At 41.1% G+C, this 26,419-nt stretch overlaps 1 protein-coding gene across 4 annotated transcripts; it reads right to left on the reverse strand.

Annotated features, from left to right (window-relative positions):
- On the reverse strand, positions 1-25,396 carry LOC136430967 (uncharacterized). 4 transcript variants are annotated; one of them, XM_066422093.1, is made up of 9 exons: positions 25,084-25,396; positions 19,726-20,387; positions 11,619-11,685; positions 9,005-9,095; positions 8,204-8,356; positions 5,309-8,066; positions 4,962-5,100; positions 4,547-4,623; positions 1-2,827 (listed from the first exon to the last, which is right to left on the reverse strand). In XM_066422093.1, the coding sequence occupies exons 2-9, from the start codon at positions 20,020-20,022 to the stop codon at positions 2,726-2,728; spliced, it is 3,684 nt and encodes a 1,227-aa protein (XP_066278190.1). In that variant the 5' UTR covers positions 20,023-20,387; positions 25,084-25,396; the 3' UTR covers positions 1-2,725. The 4 variants fall into 4 exon arrangements, with proteins under 4 accessions (XP_066278190.1, XP_066278191.1, XP_066278193.1 ...); XM_066422094.1 differs by lacking the exons at positions 19,726-20,387; positions 25,084-25,396 and adding an exon at positions 13,744-13,868; XM_066422096.1 differs by lacking the exons at positions 11,619-11,685; positions 19,726-20,387; positions 25,084-25,396 and adding an exon at positions 9,663-11,144.
- Between the last annotated feature and the right edge of the window lie 1,023 nt (positions 25,397-26,419).

Here is a 26,419-nt window from a genome sequence, read left to right on the forward strand (position 1 = left end):
TTGTCTTCTGGCAGCTTTATTGACCAGTAGAGTGACACAAACCATGGCAGTTTGGGAGGGCAGATCCTCCATAACTTACGATATATGTCTCTCCTACTTCCAGAAGCAAGATCACATGAATACACACATCTCTCACTTCTGAATAGATCAGGAGAAGCACACAAAGAAATCTGTCTGCCATGTAAGTTAGACATTCCTACAGAGTCTACATGTCTACCTGGCTTATGGTGCCTAGATTTTACATGTGCACAAATCATTAGTGAACATTATATAACCCTTATACGTGAACACAGACACCTCAAATCCCAGATCTAGAGGAACTGGGGGATTTTCCAAGCATGCAGTGAGCTAATGTCCAACCACAAATGTTCCTGTTCGAATTGTAGAAAGAACAGCCTTAGGAACATCTCCATGCACCAAACAGGAGCAACACACACTGTTTGGCCCTGGAGTCCCTCTTCACATGTGTTACTGATATCAGCATCACACATCAATATGCAGTTTTCCTGCAGATAGCACAAACTTGCAAAATATGACGTACCACAATGTGCTATAACAAGTCATTGTCACATATACAGCAACATTATACATGTCCTGTACATTGCTTCACTAGTTATTGTGGGGCCAAATGTGAGGACGTTTGCATGCAGCAAGAAATACTTCTATGGCTACTATTTGCATCCATTCCACCCATACACAACAATAATCACAAAGTACACGTGCCACACAAGCAAGGAATGAAGTTACAAAAGCATCTTCTTCTGCTACAGTGAGATTTTCACTCTTGCTTTCAGTGACATGTCAAAGGGAACAGTTCTTAGGACATAAATCAACAACTATGGTGTGGAGAATACAAAGTCAACACTGCCAAACTGACATAGGCAACTATTTATATCATAACTCTTATCAACCACAGTTGTCTCAGACACTTTCATGCATATGTACTCTTAACCATACAAACTATAACAATGCACACTTTCTAGTTGATGTTGGTGGCAAAACTATGTGTGTAATAAGGTCACAAAGGTATTCTACTAAATTCCCTCTTTACCAAATGTTTTCTGTCAATCCCAAAAGTATGTGATTTTGAATAAATAATAGTAATAAATAGCATATAGGAATCATATCAACACATATTGCACATTGACAATAGAGCACGTTGTCACAGCCACATGAAAACACTTCAGTGAAGTACACTGTATGTACAATGTACAGCATGATCGACACTCACCAACCCATGGAGCTGTGCTCGGACTACATCTCGTCCTGTTTTAGTGACATTTTTTTTGGCTTTTTGTTTCCTTCAAGCCTTTTGCAGGCTTGGCAAGTTCCACACATGTGAAAACCTTGCTTCATTAAAGAACTGACCCTCTGGGGCAGGCATTATGCTGATAGGCATGAATTTTGTTACCACATTTATGCTTCCATTGGGAAATTCTATGGTATACAGCAAGGTAAGACTGTCAACTTGAAGAAGTTGAAAACCTCATCGCTTTAACCACATTTCTTACAAGATTTACAACCTGGTAACATACCTACACAAAATAATGAACTTTGAACTACAAAGTTACATTTTTGGGCCACAGGTCAGGGCAAGGTATATATTTACCTCATTTGTTATTTATTTTCAGTATTTGTCAATAAATATTCTCATTCATTCATTCTTCCACACCAAGCATACCCTTCGAAACAAATGTACGGGAGCTTGAACAATATCATCTTGAAGCTAGAGACTATGATGTGACTATATGTTCACATGGTAACAACCATCCTCAGTTCACAGACTGGTGAATGATGCCTTCTACATTTTTTTCTGATACAACATACATGTGTAGATACTATCACATGTACTGCAATAGAACACACGCATGAAAACCAACACACCTTCAATCTGATCTTTTTTTGCAGCTCTACTATTAACCTAACAGCTGCTGTTTTGCTACAGGTTCAACGGGTAAATATATATCCAATAGACTACCTCATCCCTTGTACTATGTGTAACAGTTTTCATAGCTTCCTATTAATGTCAGCATGTTTACTCATCTTTCACTTTTTCTGATAACACATGTACATCTTCTGTCACATTTGACAGTATATTGTAAGCAGTGACTCTCACTTTCAATGAGTGACTTTAAAACTTAGCTCGTCACTTTTTGGGCAAAATGTCTGCAAAGGAAGATGATACTGAGTTGAGGGAATACTCAATAATACTTTAAGTTTCGGGCATTTATCTATATCTTTGAAAACTTCATATTCATGTCTCTGTGAAAGTTTCCAGTCAAATACAGCCTTAACTGTTGTCTGGTTAGAATTTAAAAGGCACTGGTTTCTCCCCTTGCAGACATTTTACAGTTTTGGTACAACTTTGTGTGCTACTTACTTGCAAACATATGTGAGAGAGCACAAATCTAGTGAGTAATACATACATATTCAAGTCTTACCATACCTCCTATGTCTTTGCTTACCAAATGTACATTCTACGACTTACAAATGATCTAAAGCTTGGTGTGGAATACAATCAGAAAAATGGTGCTGCACCCAATACAACTTATCTCCTGTTGGCCTAGCTGGTGACAAATCATGATGCACCAATGGAGTTGCTGCTCATATATCAACATCATTGACATTCTCACCCAGCATCCGTGTGAATTTTGTGACTCTCAACTCAATTGGCCAGCATTGCCACAGTTCAGTTGCAATCGGACCAACAGGGTGGGAGCTTCCATCAGATGGTTCCCTGCTGGCAGCATCCTCTTTCATACAGACGGGTGCTTCGTTCCTCGCCTACCGGCAACGGGAGGGGGAGGGCGTCCTCAGGATCCGAGGCCTGGGGTAGGAGATTAGTGTGTCAGAAATTTAGCACAAACAATACTGTTGTATGATTAGACCAGTATGCAGCACAAAAAAGTCTAGTTTTTATGACTAGAGATACTGATGTCTGTTCATGTACTGAAGTCATACTAAAGTGAGAATCAATAAGATTTGGACGAATCATGCATGATTACCAATTGTGCATTACATTGAAGTTAATGGTTATTCGCAAACATATGTAATGAACACTCCAAGCTCTGCTTTACTTGCTATATTACTGGAATTTCGGTGCACTCCAAGAATATTTTTACAGAAACGGTTCTGCATAGTTTCAATCGGACACCTGTCATTCAAATGGTCCTTGCCCCAAACTTCACTGCCATATAACATAATAGATTTAACACACACATCAAATATTCTTAACAGAGCCTTAGGGGACAGAGGTGAGCGAAAGAGCGGTTTGAGACTGAAAAGGGCTTTGCGTGCTTTTAAGGACAACTGTTTTTTTGCTAAGGAAAAAGTGTCTGATGAGGACAACAATAGTCCCAGATAACAATAAGAATTTGTTATTTCAATAGTATCTGAGCCAAAGGAAAATTTCACATTTTTTACTGATCGTCCAAATTTGTTGAAAATTACAACTTTAGTTTTCTTCATGTTTAATTGTAGTTTCCATTTTGTACAGAACATGTTCAGTCTATCCAAGGCACGTTGTAATCCTTTTTCCGACTCTGAAAATATCACGACATCATCTGCATATAATAAACAAGGAACAAGAAGATTGTGTAGAGTGGGGGGTTCACAGTCGGGATTATCTAATTCTTTGACTAAATCATTTATGAATAAGTTAAAAAGTGTGGGAGAGAGGTTACATCCCTGTCTCACGCCTCTATCAGTAATGAATAATGGTGTAAGACCCGCAGAGGTTTTGACGCAGGTCTTTGGATTAGAATACATTGATGTAAGTAAACTATAGAATTTACCACCTATTCCCGAACTTAGTAATAGCGGATACTCCTTTATCTTGAACGCCAACAATCTCGATCTAGACATACAACATATATGTACATTGTTAAGAAAAAGGCTGACCGACATTTACATTCAAAGTTTTCTTTATAAATTATCTATCGATGACAGTAAGTTAAGATTTTATAGGAATGTTAAAACAGAATACTCAATGGAAAAATATCTTTCCAAGAAAGATTTTGAACAACGGTCAGCTGTGTGTAAGATACGAATAAGTGCACATCCACTAGAAATAGAAAAGGGTAGATATAAAAAGCTGCCCGCTCACGAGAGAATGTGTAAGTTTTGTACAATGAACACAGTGGAAAATGAAATACATTTCCTTTGCCAATGCCCTCTATATGAGGCCGAAAGAAACGATTTATATAAAACAGCTTCCGTTAATTCTCCTAGCTTTTACCATTTGAATAGCTTACAAAAATCCATATCACTACTAAAATCAACAAACCCACTTACGATGAAAAACGTGGGTCTCTTCATTTTCCACTGCCTTCAAAAAAGAAGTCAAACCCAACCATAGTCAACCTTAGTTAACTTAGAACTTTGACAGTAGTCCAGATAACTATTTTTGATTCCCATGTATTCCCATGTACTTGTTTGTCTGCAATTAGCCTTCGGGCATGAACTTGCAAAAAAGTTATTATGTAATGTTGACACAATTTTACGGTTGTTTTTCCTTGATTTCAATCAAAGTGAACTATTGTCTTACATCGATGTCAGGAAAAGAAAACGTGGAGTGAGGTGAGGCCACATCCAGCAGCAACCCTCCTATGGCTTCTCCAAAAGCTGCGGATTAAACACAACTGTGAAAAAACAGTCAAAACATATCTTCAAGAAGTAATAACTCCAACTAAGGACTGGTGACTGGATCTCTCCAAGCCCTCCGCAAAACAAGCAGAAATCAGAGGGATTGAGACGTCTCCAAAAGATTGCTTACATATTTGTTAAAAGCTGATTGCTCAAATCACCAAACAATACAAGAGACACGTTTTTTTACAGCACTTTACGAAGAGCAAGTCACAATGAGTACCTTTTACTACTTAGAATTGTGTTTTAATACTGTATAAACGCTAACATATGTATAAAAGAGGCCAATTTGGGACCCGGAAAGGCATTGTACTTACGATCAAGAGATCCCAACTCCTGTGGCTCGTCGACCTCTGTGCTCCAAGGCTTGGCTGCAGCCATCCATGTACCAGAGATCTCTACAGACAGCATCCCCTGGCTAGACTGGGGTGTATCCTCAGTGCTTAGGGGAACATTCTACAGGGAAAGCAAAAAATTCCAGTTCAGTCTAGTGCACAATTGTTGTTAAAGCATCAAACATCTTTTATTGTCTGCACAAATCAACAGAATGCCTTCATCTGGATACTTTTCAGCAGTAAATGAAAGCAAGCACGCATCCACAGAAATCTCCAAACCTATATACATGTACCTACGATGATACTGAAGACTATGACATGTCTCTTACCTCCCACAGGTTTGGCGGAGGTGGTGGCAGCTGGTCCTTCTCCGTGCCAACATCCTTGTCCTCATCGAAGGACTCCCTCCCGTCAGGGGACGTCCTCTCCCCCTGGCTCAGCACCAGCACATCCAGGATGGGGGAGAAGTCATCCGGCTCCTCCACACCTCCCACATCATTAACACTTGTCTGAGAGGACTTCTCAAAGGAAAGTTTCCTCAGCTGTGGTAGCAGGTCCTCACTGATGTCTCCGACCAGAGGTTCCTCAACAGTCGCCAGTAACGGCTCCTCCACGCTTTGCACCATTGCAATCTCCTCCACTGTCTCCGGTGGAGTGCTGAAGATATTGTCCACAGCTACCGCCTCTTCTAAGTCCTCCTCCTCTTCCAGGATTTCTGTCCCGTCCGAGTGGTAGCACTCGTCGGGGGAGGTTTCGCGCGAGGTTATCGGTTTGAAGTGCGTGCGCGACGAAACAAACAGGTCTTCCTCGTCCTCAAATGAGCCGTAAGAGTTCGGCTTCGGGTGAGTCAACTTGGACTGTTTTGGCACGGCATCTACCTCTACCTTGGCCTTCGGTTTCACCTCAGTGAAACAGCTTTCCCCTTTGTGGTACTCCAGTTTACTCACAGGAGCCCCCGACTGGGGAGCAGCAGCAGCAGCTTCATCTGGCACAGTTTCCACAGGGAAGGCTGGACAGGACTCGGTGATGTTCTGTGGGCCGTACTCTGCATACTTGTAAGGGTCTTCCTCCCCGACGTTCTGCTTGTAGAACTCTGTGCAGATACTGGAGAGAACTACGCTGTCTGCAAACTGTTCACTATCACTGTGCACCGAGTGCAGATCAGCCGAGTCGTCCTTGCTCACATCACTACCTTGGGCGAAACTGAACCTTGACCTACTGTGACTTGAAGCATCCGAGAAAATTGGAGACGGAGCAGATGTGGGAGTGAAGGATCCCGTGTCTGGCGTTTCCCACACTTCCGTCTGCCCCGCCATGCTGATCTGCCCATACAACCCACCTGTGATGAAGTTGCTGCCAACCTGCAGGAAACTCAGGTCGTTGGGGCAAGGGTACCCAGAGTCTGAGAAATAGCCACTGAAGTCGTCTTCGCATTTCTCAATCCTCGAACTCTCCTGCCACGGGCTGAAGTTTGGCTCTGTCTGCTGGGGGTTGTCCCCTATCATCGGAATATTTGTGGACAGTTTTCGAACTTGGGGGGACTCTCGCCCTGTGTACAGGTAACTGTCGCTGGAGCGCCGACGCACACGCTTCCTGTGCAACCATCGTCCTACTGGGAATGTACTATTCATCTTCTCTGTCGTTTCCTCGTCGAAGCAGAACTGCCTCTCATTGCCAACTGCCCCAAACTCAGGACTGTCATCCTCCAGTCCACCCTGCTTCTGCTGGCATTCTGCACAGCTGGCCACAACAAACAACTCGCTATCTGCAGGGTTTCTGTCATCCAACAGAGGGCGCTCCGGCTCCTTCGCGTCTTCGTAGGTGAAGACGTCGCGAGGGAACGTGGCATTCCCGTCTTTGTAGGAGTTTGAGTCCTTTGCTACTGGGGACGCCCGTTCACTCAGGAACCCTAATCTGGGTCTGTTTCTCCAGATGTGAAGTTTAGCGTCCGAGCAATCTCCTCTGTCTGACACGGGGGAGAACAAGCTCCTGTCTCCGAGGTGGCTCGTGTCTATAATACTGCCACTCTCCGACCCCGGCGTTTCCCTGCCCCAGATGGGGGCAATCTTAGAGCCGTACCTATCTTCAAACTCAGCTTCTGTTATATCTTCCAAAGAGCCCGACGACTCCGACAGGTTGTCATCTTCTGTTCTATTTGGAGAGTTTTTAGACTGTTTTTCTGCATGAGAGTTTGTGTGTTGCATAGATCTATGGCATTCCTCTAATGATACACTAAAGTCTGGATGTGATGTAGCAGCATTCTGGCAATGTTCTATAGAATTTCCATGATCAGTTCTCTGTTCTTTGGCACTTTGTGAATGTTCTCTGTCACACTTTTCAACAATTGTCCCCGACCTTCTCCGAAACGTTTGGTCCCCTTCTACTTCGCAGCCTTTTTCCCCTTCGAAAGCTTGCCTGTTATGCATGCAGTCTATGCAACATAGCTGATCATACAGCAGCTTCTCTTCTCGACCAGTGGCACTTTCTTGGCTCCAGTCTACCTGACCATCTGCAGTTGGAGACTTTATTTTGTCTCCACTGGCCAGCACTGCACTGTCCCCAAATGTGTACTCCATTTCCAGCCGACTCCCGGCCTCAAGCCCCTCAAAGAATTCCTCAAACATGGGACCGTCATACCAGTAGCTCATCTCAGCTGAGGCACTGGCCTTCTCTATGAAGGGATAGTCGCCCTCGCTCCTCCTGGCAGGCATGGCCACCCTCTCCTCCCCCACAGGCTCCGTGTACCACAGAGGAAGGCTCTTCATGTGGTCTGAAGCTGAAGAACTGAAAGCACGCCTTTTCGCTCCAATCTTTGGGAGAACAAAGGGCGGGGTCCCCCTGTGATTACTGGAAGGTGGAGATTTGCTCTTCTTTGACCGACGGGCAGTATGTCCTGGCAACTTGCCTGTCTTTCTGTCTCTCCCTTTCACCCCCTGACCTCCGCCCTTCGACCCAGAGGCGTTGTCTTTCTTCCCCGTTCCGCAGCCCTTGCGGCTCACCCTGCTGCCTGACGCAGCTCCGTATTTGTTGCCATGGGAAACTTTGTTGGTGGGTGTGGTGTTGTCGGGTGTGGCACTTTGTTGAGGGCTGTGGAAACAATGAAACAGATCAGTCAATACCACAGAGTGTGAGGTACAACAGGATAACAGTCTAACACATACTTCAAATGCTGGAGGAAATGATACAAAATCCAAGCAGCATGTCCAGTTTGAGTTCTTACTGACCTGGAGGAAGCAGAAGACGACTTGCTCCTGCCTTTGCTACTGTTTTTCCCACTGCTCACACCAGAGCCCTCAGGCTTAGCACACCAGGTGGGGGCAGCAGCAACAGTCACAGGCTCCGCCGTGTCACCCAGGGCAGGAAAGGCCTCGTAGTACCTACATGGACACATACATGGAATGTTCAACTCCTTAATGATTTTGAGTTGTTATTGTTTTGAGCTATCCTGAGCTGTTAATGATTTTTTACTCCTGTGTTTGATGGTTACTATTTTATGTTACATTATTGTGATTCATTCAGTGTATGTTAAGTAATCCTCTTTCTATCCTGCTACCTTGAAAATTAGTTAGCTTGGAAGGGAACACACTTACGATTCATGAATAAATAAACTTCACAAACAAATCATATGGTCGGTACAACAAATGCAAAGAGCTGCTCAATTTCTCATGTCATGAAGATATTTCTTATTAACAATCATTAATGTTGTATGACGGTCAAAGTTGTCTTTTAACAATACCTACAAGACACTGACAGTAAAAAAATTACTACCACCAAAGCTTCTCAATCTTCTAGTCACCAGGAACAGTTACTGTAGGATATATCCGAAAATAGATTCTACATATCAGTGACAACAAGTTGAATGGATAAACTACAAGTTGTTTGTTTCTTTGTTTGTATTGCATACCCCGTAAACTGCCTCATGACGTGACATGCCTGGTTTGTAATGATCAGTACAAGCTGTACAGATTTATCTGATCCACTCACACCAGGAAGGGCCCCTAATCTTGTCAAAGTTGAATGGTTACCTCTGAGCCTGGTCCTCGGGTGAAGTGGAGTTCTCCTCTCCCTCCTCGACTGCAGGGCTAACGTTCTCCTTCTCACCGTCGGGCTGGGCTTCTGGGAACACAAGGAAACAACACTGATTCAGTAATATGCTAGTTTTGCGCAACACACAAGGAAAGAATATTGTTTGAACAATAAGTTAACCGTGCCAGTTAACGTGAAAGTAGTCATAACAATGACATTTGAACATTACCAGCCCTATTCAGACATCTTCAATACTGGCGTACCCAAAGTTGCAAATGTTTTATTTTCACACGTCTAACCTTACCGTCGAACAACCTTTGCTCTTCAATGAGGCAATTGTAGACAACTTGTGGACTGGCTTTCCTACACTGCTAGTGCCACAGCTACATGTGCTTGTAGTACAAATGTACATGCAAAGCCAATTCAATATACCGGTATTGTCACTGCCTTCATTCTATTTGTAGACCACAAGCAGGTGTCACATGCAACTGCAACAGCAAACACATGATTGCCCTCGTACGTCAGAGTTGGCATTCTGCCCCAGTAATACATCCAGCTTAATAACTGTTACATGTACAGTATGTAGGATCTACGCTTCCCTGACTTCTACAAAAATATCATAATGTTATTAAAACTAGAATGTTGCCTGCGCACCACCTTGAGCCATGCCAACAGTACGTCCATATGTGATGGCACTGCCACATTTAGCTTGACGTGCTTGAAATCCCCACACAAGACATGTAAGTCCGTATACATTGCTTCAGGCGTGGGAAACCACGTACAAAACATACAGTGCATTTATGGCTTATGGTGAGTCGTCATGCGTCCCATGTAAGTTTGTAACGTGCGACAACATCTGCGACCTCGATGGTACAACATGTAACAATCTAACTGTCAGAGAACATCACCATAATCAGAGAGACGTCACAACAGTGACCTGTTGGTGGTGTTACGCAGATGCCAAGTCAAAAGTACACTGAACGATGACGACATACATCTCACTTTCGTTCATGCCTCCATTGGAGACAGATGTCTACATCATGAATGTTAAACATGTACATGTATAAGAACACAATAGGATTAACAAGTAAGACACAATTGCAGTAATGTAAATTGTAATTAAGCTAAAACTTGTTCAAGACAGCTGTGATGCAATTGTAAGACTTTTCTAGATCATAATTCATATGTACAAACTCCAAGATCCCATTACTTGTTGTACAAATTAGAGCTCTTTTTCCTGGCATACATCCAAGAGAATAAGCCAAACTACTCCTTTGTGACTTACCATCATGTTTTGGCAATCCGCCAGCCCATGTGAGGCTGAGTCACTGGTAGATTGTTTGTAAAGATCATGGCAGAAATATGGGTATTTTCTCCTTCTCTGTCCTTTTAATACTTGTATATCATATTTTACAATTGCCAATTCATTGAAAAAAAAACACATGTTGGTTTTATGAATATCTTAGTAAAACTACCTTGTTATCATACATATGGGTTTTATGTTCAGACATTTTCATTGTGTTTTAGGGCTGCATGGGAAATTCAAGACAGAAGAACATAAACTACATCTTCTTGATTACATCTGCTCGAAAACAATCTGAATTGTGACGTTACTTTAGATAATCATTGCTTCCTTTCCTCACTTCTAAAAGAACACTGAGCTATGTACCCACGAAATGATACGATGTCCATTCCAAGAAGGCCCTACAAAATTCTAGTCTTAGGAAAGGAGACAGTACCAGAATAACAGGTTATGCTACATATCTCTTTCTCTCTGATCAGCTCAAAGATGATAAAGCCTAGGAAAAAACTGTGTTTCCGGTTACCCGACCAACCTTGGGAAAAACTGCCGACCATAGCCTTTTTTTGTATGCCACTGGCAAGGAACAAAAATTTTCCATCCAGCATCTGAGTAATCAGGTAGTCTAATTTTCTTCCTGTATGTTATACTCTTTTAAAAGATTAAGGCTTTGAACATTCTTACATAAAGTGTTCAAAGCTATACTTCTTTATTCTGTTTATTGATATACATGTACTTGTGCTTGTACAATGTGTATCTGTATAATCAGGATACGATGTGTTGAAAATACCAGCATCATGATGTATTTCATTTCTACATTGTTAAACTGTATTTGTCGGATCACTTTGGCTGAAATCTATTTAAAAAAAACTTTTGTCAGGACTGCAATCCAAAACGCAACATTAATTGTTCCAAAAAGCTTTGGAATTGGGAGATATTGCTATATTATCCTTCTGAATAACATCTGGTGTTTTTTATCATTAAAAATATGCACAACTGCTTCTGTTCTTCACTGTTTGCAGGTAACTTTGACCATTTGGCATTACGTACATGTATAAAACCTAATGTGATCTCTTTTAACAACCCACCTGTCCTTTTATACTAATTATAGGGACAATTGCAATTTTTCAGGGCCATGGTTTGCTTCAACTCCCAACAGTCCCAATGATCTACATGTAACCAACACGTTCCACATGTCATGAAAAGAATCATCCACATCGAAGTCATCCTTTTATTCCATCATAATTATTCTAATTCACAGCATGGATAGGCGAGTTGCCTGGCAAGTGTGATGAAAAGAAACATGTTCTCACCCTTCTGTGCTTGCAGCTCCTTCAGACGACAGCAGAGCTCTTCCACAAGGCTCTCTATCCCAGCATCCTGAAGAAACATAGCGTTACAGTCTTGGTCAGGTAACATGGTGAAATCCATTCAAACGTATACTTCTCTACATGACAAGTGCCTTCAGTTTTACACTCAGATATCACCTTGTCCAGTTGCCTGCAACGAGCAAAAATATGGCTCTCTGTCCTTGCACTGGGCCAGTTAATTGGCACAAGTTAGCATGTCCTTGGTTGGATGAGGCCATGACTGGTAAACATGTTGCTCTCGTTGTAGGGACAGCCCAAAACAAATGAAGACACCAACGTAAACAGCAGTACCACAAACAAAACAAGACCTTGGACCTTATCCTAGAAACCTGAACAGAACATTGTCTTATCTGGAAAAGTTGTTAGGAGTCTAATCTGCACTATAACGTGTCAACCATCACATTGACATAAATGTACAATGTCATAAATGTACAATGTATGTAACGTTACGTTTTTAAAAAGACCTTCAGGATATTTTTGGGATGACTCACAAGTACATGTAGATTAGGCCTAGGAAAAAAATGTTTTGTTTCTGTTCACCCGACCAACTCTAGCCTACTTTCTTTTGTGGTTCACCTTTGGCAAGGCACATAAAATTGTCCATCTGAAAATCAAAACAGACTTCTTGTACATTATCATACTATATACAATGTATATTTGATGTAAGAATGTGTGGTAAACATTGTACATGTTAATTCAGATCATTGATATACTCGTGCTTGTGCAATGTATGTCTGTGTCATTACCATATGATGTTGAAAATAGTATTGTCTTGATTCATTTCACTTTTACATTGTTAATCTACATATTAAATATATTTTCATGTGCAGGTGTATTCAACTGTTAGGCACCCAAAGTAACATCATTCTCAGAAGTTCTGTATGTATGTCACATCCTCAAGTACTCGACAACATGAAAACAATATCTCCTTGATCTGATGTCAAACATTCATCATCAATATTGCCCCATAAAGCATAATGAGTGAAATCTATTTTGTTCAAACAAGTCCTCAGCAGATACAATATTGAAAGGTTGTCGACATGCCAGCTGCTCTTGTTCCCATGTTGGTGGTGTCTGCCCCAGTAATTGGGAAGTCAGACATTCAACAGGGAACCACGGCTTTTGGCAAGTGGAAAATCAATTGAACATGAGGTTCTGCCAGTGATTCCTGTCCCTATAACAAAATAGTATCATGACAAATTCATAAGAAGACTATCTTTATACCAAACTTCAATCCTGTTTACATACTAATATTAATTTTGTATTTACATCCAACTACAACAGTGCATCAATACTGCTATAGTATCAACATTATGCTGGTTCAATAATAAACAATGTTACAATGTTCACAGTTATCATATTTCAATAATCATCACAGTAGTCTATATATCTGTTTACATGCACAAAACTGCCTCGAAACCGTGACCTGAAATTAGTGAAAAATTACTGTCATCATCTCATAGGAATAATGATCATGCTAGAAACCATGTGTCTGCTGGCCAACCTCATATTTTTTCTGTAGAATCATTGACATGGGAGAGGCTCATTAAATTCATCCCCTTCCTAGATGTCAGAGTAAATAATGATTCATATGGAGCTGACATTTTGGAAAACAAATAGGCAGGAAAACTAAATCTTCCCCGGCCACATTTTCCTGCATGTGGCATGTGCATTGGTATGCTGCAAATGTCTGCTGCTAGACGCGGGCAACAGCGGCCACCAAAATGATCCCTAGATTACCCCATGTTCCATACACTGAAATATGGCTCAAACCCACTTGGTCCCATGCAGGCTACCACCTTCCTAAACGCATGCATGCTGCTTGCATTAATCCTGAACGACCAATTAAGCAGCACGGCAGCCTAATGACCCTATGTTCTATTTGTAAATGAAGATGGCTCCCAGACAACTGACATTTAGCCCGATACAAATCTATATACAGATCATGCACAAGCCGCCTGACGATCCCCAGACGATGACACATTATCCCGCCTTTGTTCCAGCTCAGCAAGGTGGCACAGTAAAATAACCTGTCATCAAAATGCACAGACAACAAGGCCCATCTTACCATCTTATGTGTCTGCGACAGAGAGGGAATATTATTTACCGGAACCCCGGCTTTCGGCTGGCCACTTTCCTTTGGCAATCAATCAGTGATGACACCGGGGAGGGAAGCCGGCTTGCTTGTGCTCATGCGCCCAGGGCCAACCCCGCTTGGGGCCCACCCATGCTTGCCAGTATTGCTAAACCAACAACCACAAGTAGTATAGCTTGGGGCATCATCCCATCTGAACCTGGGCCTCAGATCTAGACATCCACACACAGTGTGCAGTGTACACCATACAAAATGGACTTTCCCTAAAGCTTAGGAAGAAGGAACATTTATCATCTTGACAAAAGGAATAGGGGTATAACATCTACCACTGGTCCTGAATAAGAATCAGCCCTAGACATGCATATGAGGTTGCAACAGTGGAGGCTGTGTGATGGAATTCAGGGCCCCCTAGCCCTGCCCCAGCTCGGTAATTTAATCCAAAGCTGACAAGCCCTTCCCAGCTGTTACTATTGCAGCATGGCCATTTTTGGAGCAGGCACTGAGTGCCAGCGCGATAAAGAGATGATTAGCATACTAACTAAATACAACTTTAAAATGTTACATAGATACACAATCATTGGCAATTCTTTGTACATATATCCTAATAAGTTACATACTTGATAAGAAAAAGACATTATTTTTACTCTGGCTTGACCTAGTGGTTTGAATTTGTGGTGCAAATACAGGCATTGTCTCAGAAAACAACAAACACAAGTAACACTGACATATGCCCCACCCTTTTTTTTCAATGGTACACACCCCCAACATTCTATGAGGGAATAGTAATATACATGATGATGCCATTGTACAAATGGCAGTGAGTGCCGTATATGCAAGTTGTATGTGACACATGTTCATTGCTACATGGTTATGCGATTTGTATCTATATTGTGTGTATACTAATTGTTTGCACTGTGGTTATGTAAGCTGATGCATGCATTGTTTACTTTAGGAGTATCAGTTGCTTTAGGTCTTTAATTTGACACCAGAGTTTGGTGTTATTATGTAAACTATTGCCGCTGGAATAATCAATTATCTAATTAACCTGTGTGAGGCATTAATTAATCCTTTTTGTTTTACGAATACACTGACTCAGTCTGTGTGCCAGTGTGAAATCATAACCTAAACTACAGAGGCAGGAATGTCACCATTAGTGTTAGTCATTTTATATTCCTGTCATAACAGCCGCCTCAAATTCCAAACTGTGTTTTATTGATTTGAACTACTGTAAATGCAGAAATGTGGTTTTATGTTCATGGTTTTCATTGTAAGCTCTTTACCTACGAACTTGAGTTAAAACCACCACAAACGTTTTTGCCCTCCTACCCTCTATTTATTGTTTAAAACGCGAAAACCACCGCAAACCTTCCATTTTCTCCCTACCGCGAAATTAAAACCACAGGAACTTGAATGCATTTACAGTAGTATGCAGGACAGGACACCTCCGAGCTCAGATTATGTCATTTGAACAACAACTTGTTGACAAGATCAACCTCCTTGACAAGATAAATTGCTCCAATGGTATCAATGTTACCATACGTAATACAGTACATTATTTTAGTGTTCAACAGTACTTTGGATACCTCATACAGGGTTTGTAGTACATGTACCTTTAAGTTATTGTCAAGAACCAGTCTCAAGTCAACAAAAAGCCAAGAGTACAACGAATGCAAGCAAATCTCGCTTCCTACAAATTTGATCTCCTGACCACAAAAAACATGGTGCATAACCTACACAAAGTAAACTGATCAACTAGTAAAAAATTTCAATACCTGGTGCTTTGTGATAACTACACCATGTACATTGAGTAGTATTGGTTGTCATATACAAGTTAGCATTTTACCTACCATTCATATATTACTAGTACCTACCTAGAAAATCTTGAGTGAGATTGTTCTCTTCAATGTACTGTATTTTAAACTCAACAGGAGTCAGGCTACTGATCTGCCGGTGTGCTTTACAGTCTGGACTGTATGGAGATGATGCCAACAAACCACCACTTTATAACCAGCTCTGACAGGCATGACGTAGGAAACTACCTGATGTATGAAATCCTTACAGGTGAAGATGTGCACAGGGGAATATTCCTAATTGAGTGGGTGTGAGAGGTTCTTACGTACACAATACCAAATATGGAAAACCTTGTCTACATGTACTTGTTAGCCTTCCTCAGCTTGACTAATGTCCAGTATCTAAACCAAGGTAACATCAAATTGGCAAGTGGGTTACATATTAGATCTATGTATTGTATGACCAAAAATAGATGTGGCTTTGCTCTACAGTTGTCAATCCACAATACCAGTCCTTATATGGATGAGTAGATATGATATTAGTTTTTGGGATACTTGGCAGGGATATGGATACAGGTGCATTGTGTGCAACATCACAATACTGCCAGGCATACAAAACATCAAGATCCAAGCATACATAAGGGCTTACCGATCCAAGAAAATAACAATCTCAGGCCAAAACAGAGCAGTTTGAACTAAGACGCCACTCTTTCTCAGACTCAATTAGTGATGGCATTCAATAGAATTTCATCTCAATAAGCATTGTATATAATCATTTATATAAATTCAAGATTCTGCATGGTTGTATGAAAATTCCAATTTCTACATCTTGATTTACACCTCAGGATGTACATGATTGATATACTTCACAAGGCAACTGCAGGGTTCCAGGATATCAGGCTGTCATTTTGGGTCACAGGGCATTCCAGTGCTGCTTGATTGTTCAGGTGCAGCCAGCAGGTTAGAGCAAGATGTACAATGTACATGTAGAAGTGTAAATTCTATCTTGTCCTTACACACTGCAGACATAGACAATACATCTTCACTCTTGAGGATAAGAGCTGCAGATAGATGACAAAATTTCACACTGTGTTCTTTCAGAGGATAAACAAGACAACAGATACAATTCTGATTGAGACTTTGGGAAATTCTCAGGGCATGTTAATCTTTCCCTCACTCAGGTTATTCTTCTGGTTAAAAATGGCAACGATGCATGTACAATGTAACCCTCGAGTCAACACAGCCTATTCTCCAAGCAGAAGCTTTGATCAAGAGTTTTTAAAAAAATACCGGACAAAACTACCCCTCTCGATCGAAGCCTCTGCTTGGAGAATAAACACAGCCATCGTGACAAACCATGTAATTAAGCTATCAGTACTGTAGTCCAACCCAAAATGTCCTCTCACTTGTCCAAGGTGAATAGCATTGGTCTTGATCTCAACAGGGACGATAAGTGCTAGTATTGACCTCACTCAAGGTTGTCTCGCTGCTCTCCGGACTTTACATTGCAAATGGCAAAACAGGCCATAATATAAAGGCAGGTACAGGGCAGTCAATAAACACACTGACTTTCAATGTCGCCCACCTGAGATAGTAAAGGTGAAAAAGCTTTATAGTCATAGACATAACAACTCATAACAGCTTTACAGAAACTCAAACATAAGATACCATTCCAGTCAAAACTGTCTTTGGTGGTTTAGATACATTCATCATAGTATGTATGAGAATAAATGAGAAGTGGAGATCTGATAACATGTGACCTGATAGATGGACTACAAAGCAAGAAGTATAGTATACAGAGTTATGCTGATTTCTGCCCACTGCACCTATATTTTGTCAATTTTCTTTTTTCAATGAAACTGCAATGAAGAAATGTTTTTTTCACATCATTATATATGTTGAAATGTCTTTCATTGTTTTTGTCCTATATTCTCAAAACTGTCTCCATAAACTTCTTAAGTCTGTCCCTGAGAGTGTTGAAATCCGACATCTGACACCAAGTTACACCAGGAACACAGCCGACCACCGATTACAGATTACAGCTGAGGTGAGGGTCAAGGAAAGGACAAATGGAATGTTACAGACATTGGCGTAAAACCCAGGAGAGGCCCCAGCATAGCAACACATGCACAAGACGACAAGTAAATTCATGCAAGTCACAAGTCAAAAAAGTGTACCAGAATCCGGACGCTGACTGATCAGCATTTATAACATGGATTAGTGAACACTTTTTCAAGCAGTATCAAATCAATTAATCAACAGTTTTTGATGAATAAATAATGATACAGTTCTACCATTATACACTAGGGGGAGCTTTTCATATTTAGGTGTTCTTCCATCATCCCCCTTTCTGGGACCACCAGTATGATGCAATATCCAGGGGCTGCTTCTTCAACACTGTTTTTCCAACAGATCTAGCTGTTCATATTGCAATATGCTTCAAAGCTATCACTGAAGATTCTATTAAATACAGAAAATATAAGGAAATAATTGCAAATGCACTTTCAGGTAAGTTCACAGTGATTAAATTTCGCGGTAGGGAGAAAATGAAGTGTTTGCGGTGGTTTTACTTCGCGGTTGACACAAGATGGTATGCGAGCAGAGGATTGAACAAGCATTTTCACAGTGGTTTTAAATTTGCAGTAAAGAGGTTCCTGCAAAAACTGCGAACAATAAACCATCCCAAATCTAAATGTATTTTCAGTTTCTTACAAAGTTCTGTCATTAAAAAAATTTAAAATGATTCTCAAAATGCGGGTCAAATTTTGGGCTTGTACCTGCATGTATATACAAACAACATGTGCCCTAAATCCCTGGTGCATACTAGTGAATCTGGGTCACACCTGACAGAAAGATTAGAAGTCTGTACAATGTACATCTGGGATAGACAGCCAACCCAGGATAATTTATACAGGGGATGGACCATCAGGGATGGTAGGGGAAGGGGAACAGTATTGGCTCTTCTATTTTTTATTCACTACTTCATCTATGTGCCATACCTCAGGTTGAAGGTTCAGGCACAGGGATGTGTGTTTTATCTTGCTACAGGTGGCACAGATAGCTGCAAATGTGATTTTCTATCATTACGTTTTTTACTGCACAATCATCCTGAACCAACATTTCTTAAATTAGTTTTCACCTTACCTATGGCTAATTCCTCTTTCTAATGTTTATGACTTTGTCTAAAGCTTCAGATTTTTCCAATTTGTGTAAAAAAAATTAATACTACATGTACTAGTATATGTACATGTATGTAATGCATCTTCAAACAGATTTCATTTTTACATGGGAACCTTGCAATTATGCTTCCTGCTGATGCAATTCACTACAAACATGTTGCGGGGCCCCAATTATTGACCAGCATTCATCTCACATGAGTCATGCATATTATTGAACACATGACCACACCTGTCACTGGACTGCAAAGCAAGATCAATACTTAGCCTTCTACCTGCTGACTAACTTTAACCAATAGAGACTGGGGTACCAAATGGCTACCTCAGTGTGCTAAAGGTTAGAATATGATAACACACCTAGCAATTCAGCAGCATGGAAACAAAAACTGCTCCTGTCATAAAACACCAATGCACCACCATGTAAGTGTATATTACAATGTATAGATCTATCATGATAGAACATTATAATCTTTACCAAGATCTTTGTTTCCACAAATTATTCTTGTCATTTCCTCTATCTAAGGCTACAATGCCAGGAATGCTTCAAATAGAAAAATACAACAAATAATTTTTAATAGAGGGTTGTCCTTCCTGAGGGTGGTAACTGGCAGTGTCAGAGGTCACCAGGTCATTGACCTAAATAAACTGTTACACAGAGGGCAATGTACATGTACACACACACATACTACACAAGAATATTTACATATATAAAGATTGTACATTGAACTTTAACCTGTTGCACTGCAGCACATGAGAATTGCTGTCAAAAAAGGGCAGACAATAATTCTCAACTTCTCAACACAACAACATGGGGCAGCAAACTGTCAACACTGTTCTGGAAACATTCAACAAAGCTTCAATCAGAAAATGACTGATTGACTAGTATTACATACATCATATCCTACCCTGCATATATTATCATACACAATGTATATATAGAAATCTGTGTCACCATGTCCAAGTACAAACAAATATACAAATTCTCTCACCTGGTCAGACACAGACTGCAGACACTGCACTGCTGCTGTTTTCTTCAGCTCCTCCTTGTCTACGCGCCCCTTCTTCTTGCCCTTGACCTTCACGTACCCCATCTTCCGTCCGAAGCCGGTGCCCCCGTCGATGTCCACCTCGGCCATCTCGTCCACATCCTCCTGGAGCAGGATGCTGAGAATGTAGCGCGTGTAGATCATGGCGTCGATCCCGCGCATCTCCAGCTCCTGCCCCAGCCAGGACTGCACACCGCTCGTCTTCAGGGCCGTCAAGGCCGGCAGGACCATGGTTTTCATTGGTCTCCGCACCGACCAGCCACCCAACGGCTCAAAGCACCCTACCCTCACACCACACCACCTCCCCCTAAGCCAGCATCGGCACAGCCATGGTGACAGAAAGGTTGCTACTTTCCACAACAGGAACAAATTTCAGGGGTTCTAAAGAGATGAACTAGTAGCAAACCACATGACAATGACATTGACATCCATACTGGACAATGATAACATGAATGTGTGGTGAACTAACACTAACTGATGCAAGCTATGAGATATTCTGTAGTCCTCCCACTCAATATTCACTACAGTGAGGCGAGGGCTATATTTAGCACAGCCCTGCTGGTTGTGAGGTGGAGCAGGTGGTGGGACTGGCGCTGATCAGCCACCTGCACAGGGACAATAAACAGATGACACAATGTTAGATAAAGATCAACAACATAATGGCATTGCTCTGCTGGCAAAAGTGTTACTTGTCCACATTTCAAGCACCATAGGGACTGTACATACATTTGTGAATGTGAATTCAACTGCTAACATTCATTCAAACAACCAACTACTCATAGAGTCATATACTATTGGATACTATTTGAATTCTTCTTACAAATTTATGTCACAGTAGATTGGAATTCAGGAGAATCTGGAATTCTCCTAGGAGAGATTGGAATTTCATATACATTACATATACTGTACCGAACTTCTGTTATGAAGTCACAGTATTCTCTTGACATGATTTACAAATGTCCACAGGTCTGAAGATTGGTCATTTAATCATTAATTACTACTGGATCAAATCCAGAGTACAAATGTACAAGGTTAGTCTCCAAGCAGAGAGTATCTTTTTGGGGCGTTTTTGTCAGCCTTTCTATTTTGTCAGGTTTCCATTTTGTCTATTTTGGCAGTATATAAAATCAAACAAGAAAACCTGACAAACTAAAAAGGCTGACAAAAACGCCAAATAAAGATACTCTCTGCTTGGAAACTAACCTTGTACATTTCTCCAACCCCTATCATATCCACCAGTCAATTGGGCTCCCAGCTGATCCCACGGTGACAAAAAAAGACTAACAAGTAATCTTCATATTGCTGCTACACAGGTGGACCCTTACAACCACTGTTTACATAAGGCAGGTGGGTGGAAATGTCTCCTTCATGCTTCATTACAGACTTAAACCCTACTGTTGACAAGATAGCACCATGTAACAACCACTTCACATCAGTTTACTTGGAGAAAAGCCTATAATCTTTGTTGTACAACCATAGCACGATGATGAAATGATATTCTAATATAGGACAGTAACAGATGGAGCTGTTGTAACATTTAAACAGATCAAGGAGTTCCTATTCAATAGAACATCATTGGACAGATAAACAGTGGGCATCAGCTGGCTACTATGGGCAGCATGGGAGGTTTGAAGCCCTTGGGACCACTGTTTATAGGAAATGCATTAAACATGAACAAACAATGTGATGTATACACAAGCAAGCATGACAACAATCAAACAACAAAACACTTGAGGGTAAATCAAAACTCTGCAAATCCATGTAAGTGTTCAGCTCATGCTGTGGAGTCATCATTTCCTTCATTCAACAACATTCTATTGGAAAAAAGGAACAGGATTGGCTTAAAAGCAGGTGTCTATTCATAAAATGTAACTCATGTAATCAATTGACACAGTTCGAAAGAAGCATATTTTCTTCTTGAAGTTGAAGTTCTCCTACATCCTACATTGTATTTGTAAGTCCAATATACCACACAGTAACAACCCTCTAACTCCCATGTCTGCAGGAATATGTGCACCCAACCATGCATATTTCATCTCTGAAGCAATTGATTGCATACTGCCCATTTACTGATGACACGTCAGCAGCTGATGCAAGAAGAAAAACTGATTGTTGGCCGGCCTGTTTGAATATTCATGATGTCAAAGCTGTCATCTGCAGGTGATGCCAACAAGCTTTTATGTAGGGAAGAAACTTCAAGTGTTCATCAGTACATACTCTCTGTCATTGAGGACTTCTAGGTGATAAATATTAACATTTCATAGGAACTAGAAATGATTCACACGAGGAAAAATTTGTACAACGTGCAGTGTGCAATAATACCAATACACTCAAGTCAAAATAATGGACAATTCAGTAGGGCCATTTGGCATGTCTATCAATTTGGCGATCAAATCTATTCCAAAGGCCCAATTGTGCAAGATATTTCACTTGGAACAACAATTCAAGTTGGATCTATTCAGAGATTGAGGTTCCGGTTCCGAATTTATTTTGACCTAGTGGCCAAAGAGTCCCTAAAATCATAGGTTTTTTCTATAGTTTTGGCCTCGGAGTTTTCGGTTACTGATAATTATATTTCCCGAAAAGCCTTATCTTCGTAGCGTTTTACGGTTGCACAGTTTTTGTCGTTCGCGAAGTCTTCCTGGTATCAGTGCGCGATAACGGTAAGCGGCCTTGTCGTCTGATTACTAAAATTGTGCATTCTATGTGTGTTTTGCATGGTTTTGCGCCATCGGAGATTGCGGAAAATGTATCCTGAAACTTCTTTCACTTTTCTTCATTGCCGTGTCAGATATTATCCTAGGAAAACTCCGTGCAGTAGCACTGGAAAATTGCCCCAAAAACAGCAGTTTTGGGGTGAAAACTTGCTTTAAATGATGGTTTTCCCCCAAAATAATATTTCCACAGAAAATATCAACTGAGTCGGTCGGTCAGTGACAAGGTACCCCTATATCCCCTGGAAACATAATTGAATTGCCCTGAAAACGATGTTTGGAAAAGTGCTAGCGCCTTTCTGGGAACGAAACAGATCAGCCCCGAATTGTAAAATAACAACTGCAAACCGAGACGTTGAAAGGAGCCTTACTAAGTTAGGAAACCATACCAGCATATCAAATCATAGTACTGGGCATCATTTCTCACGCTGTTTGAAAATACAGTATATCCCATGTCCCTTCAAAGATATCTTTCAGATCCTCATGACATTTGATTTTTAAGGACCACTACTAGTAACAGGTTTTGTACACAGAAACAGAAGTCTTGGAGAAGGCGTTTGAACTATGACACCAAGGTCAGCTACATTTCATATGCATAACATGCGTACAGTATTTTTATGTATACATGTAGTTTTGTGCTGACTGAGCTCCAGTGAGAGCAAATTTTATTACTTATTTATTTCTACTCTTGATTTCTACTTTCTATGTCTACATGTTGACACCCTAGCTGACCGCTGTAACTTCTATCTTGATTCGATTATAATATTTAAATGGTGACATCTTCTCGGAACCCCAAAACTGATGCGAGTATGCGAAAAAAATTAAAGTTTGGCAAGTTGCTTTCGTTATGACATCTACACACTAGAAATCTAGTATTCGTTCTCTGATTTTTTTTTCTGTTTCTTCTCTCCTCTTGTACTGCCAAGCCCAATATGAATCGAATTGGGCATATATTTACGGCATATATTTGCTCATTTTTCAGCTGTAGGATTTATGGTATGGTAGAAAACGCTTTTTGTGGAAACAGATGAAAACTTATGCGTGTGCAGATATCATCCATACCATTGAATCAACATGGCCTAACGGTACAATGATATGTAGCTAATAATTCGCCTAACGGTACAATTATATGTAGCTAATATACATCTATCACATGTATTTTCCTTGCTCATTTCTGAAGAGGATATGATTTCAAATATTTTGGTTCCTTTGCCTACAATTTAGGTTGTGTTGCGAGTTTCAAGGCAAGTCATGGCATCATCATGCCATATTCATAATCACATGGATTCTGCATAACCGGTCTAGACCAGTTAGTCAATAATTACCTCAGCTAAAAACAAGGCATGCAAATAACAAGGTGTGGGAGGGGGAGGGGTCATTACAAAGAATGCAAGCCTCCTGGACATCGTTTCTTTGACCACTGCGTAATTCAGACATCAACATGGTATTGCTTTCAGTTAAAACTAGTAAAAACCTTGTTTCAAATACAAAGATTCCTTGTTTTGTGAAGCATTATAAGATGAGTTCATAGATTTTCAATCTACAGAACAAAGTCTACTGCTGTGTTTCATTTTGAATAGTTATGAACTGGATCTTATGAACTCCAGAGAAGCTCCTTGCTTCAACCAACTTTACCAAGGAGGTTAAATATGAATTGACCTCCTTACTTCAACACTATCAGGGGGACCATGACAAATTATCCTGAAAGAGATCCTTTGGGACACTGACCACTAGTAGATCCTGTGGGACAGGTTGTTAAAAGGATATGCAAATTTACTGGGTGTAACATGACTGGGGCACAGGCACCTGTGTACCCTCACGTGTGAAGAGCATGCCCTTGCGTGTCAACTATACCATCAAGTCAATTAAAGCTAGAATTATGAAAGAAACATCGAAGAAAACTACGATCTCTGGGGATTTTCGGCCTGTACCCTGTGGGTGCCCAGGTATGGAGCGATGGCCAAATATGACGATGTTCTCCAGTGACTTCCAGAAAGGCAGATACTAAAAATTCTCACGTCAGCCGGCCGGCTTGCATGACCGACAACACACGTGATTTTTCTACACTGTGGCACATATTTTATAGTATATAGTCACAATGCAGACAAAATCCGAACATCAGTTGATAATTCATACTATAGAGATGAAACTAAACCGAATTTGGGGAAAAGAAACATCGCGAAGAAGAAAGAAGAACTGTTTTATTTTGTAAACCGATCACACACTTCCCTGCGTACGTTCCGTTAGGTGGGAGGGGACGGTACCGCAAAATTTCCAGCAAAGTACCGAGACAAAACGACAACCATCGACAGACATCTACTTTGTATTGCATTAAGAACATCAATTGTTTCATCTCCGGACCAAAAATCGACCATGTGCACTTCAGTTGGACAGCTGTACTTCCGCATTCGCACCCAAAAATTATGGTGGAACTGGAAGAAAAAAAATTATCGAAGACCTTGACAGGACACACACGACAAGCTCGCACACAACCGGTGTAAATCTGTAAATTAGGACCCAACAGACAAATGAGACAATATCTTGGGCACTTATTTGCGATAACATATTAGTTAACAGATATTCTCACCGAAAATGCAGCCTGTAGATCGATTTGACTGCGATGCCTCAAATAGCGCAGAGGTGGAGGGGCAGACACCGCTGACCGCTCGTACGGCGCTACCCAAGATTCCAAACCGGGCCCGCCAAAAAAGGACGTCTGTCCCCTAAAGGAGGCCAACAAAGTCCCTGCAAACCTAAGATGCTCCTAAAGCTGGCCTCATGGATCTTAGTTAAGCTGGAAGGCTAGGTTTGACAACTCTGGCCTCCAGACAAACAGATGACTTTCAGCTTGTTCGACCCGAGCTGGTGGGACAGTGCTGTTTACTATTTGTTTGGGTGAAAGGGCCAGGATGGGATAACCATCCGCACAAAGTAAATCCAAAACATTTTAGTTTTTCCTCCTAATGCTTTGCTGTTCTGTCACTGATACGATGTATTTCAAATCGTTTATATATTTCTTATAGCTCATGAGTTGTGATAGATGGTATCAAAACATAATGAATAGAGCATTTTCGTTCCTTCAGACGCGGATCAATACAATGTAATTAATGTCCTCAGCAGCAACGGTCGCGATCTCGTGTCCAGGGTAATCAGCGGACATCTGGTACTCTCGTGCAAAGTTGAGAGGTTAAAAATTGGCGGGAAAGCACCACTGGCAGGATACTGCGCAATACTTCCCAAGTCGATGCAGTAAGCATCACTTGTAATTTATGCGTACTTGAAATACACAACAGACGTGACAAAATGAACGAAAGACATCCGAAACCAGATACGTGTATCTGCTTCAATATTATCTACGTAGTATACAATATCCGTATTGGCGTAGCCGCACCGGTTGAAAATATACTGTGAATTACGGGGTAACATTAACGTTAAAGACATATTTTTAGTAACTTGATTAAATCTATTTAAAGCTTGGTGGGTCATCCAAATGTAGGCAGGGTTTCAGGACCATTCAGCGTCTGTCACGTTACTCACAGTGACGTTTTCTTCCCCTCTTTTCTCAGTTTCTATGTCCTCATCATGAGGAAAACTGCGGCCCGGAAAATTACGTCACTAATCTCCCAGCCCCAGAAAAGGCCGGATCTGGATGCCAACTTGGATCGGAAGAGCGGGCCTCTTGATAAAGGATTTGTGGTTGACCTCGGACGGGAAGAACCGTTTAAGCTTTTTGCAATGTCACATGGGATATAGGAATAGGAGAAACCCTCAAAGACTAGAGGCTTAAAAGTAGAGATGAGTGCACTTTACCTGTAAACGCTGGAATAGACAATAACAAATAAAAAGACCATTACTGTTTGTCCTTGATTTACTTGTAAATACCCTCATCGTCGCTAGGAGCGTTGTTTATAAGTGAAGTCGAC

The sequence above is a fragment of the Branchiostoma lanceolatum genome, chromosome 3 (assembly GCF_035083965.1).
Source record: "Branchiostoma lanceolatum isolate klBraLanc5 chromosome 3, klBraLanc5.hap2, whole genome shotgun sequence".
Classification (NCBI taxonomy): domain Eukaryota; kingdom Metazoa; phylum Chordata; class Leptocardii; order Amphioxiformes; family Branchiostomatidae; genus Branchiostoma; species Branchiostoma lanceolatum.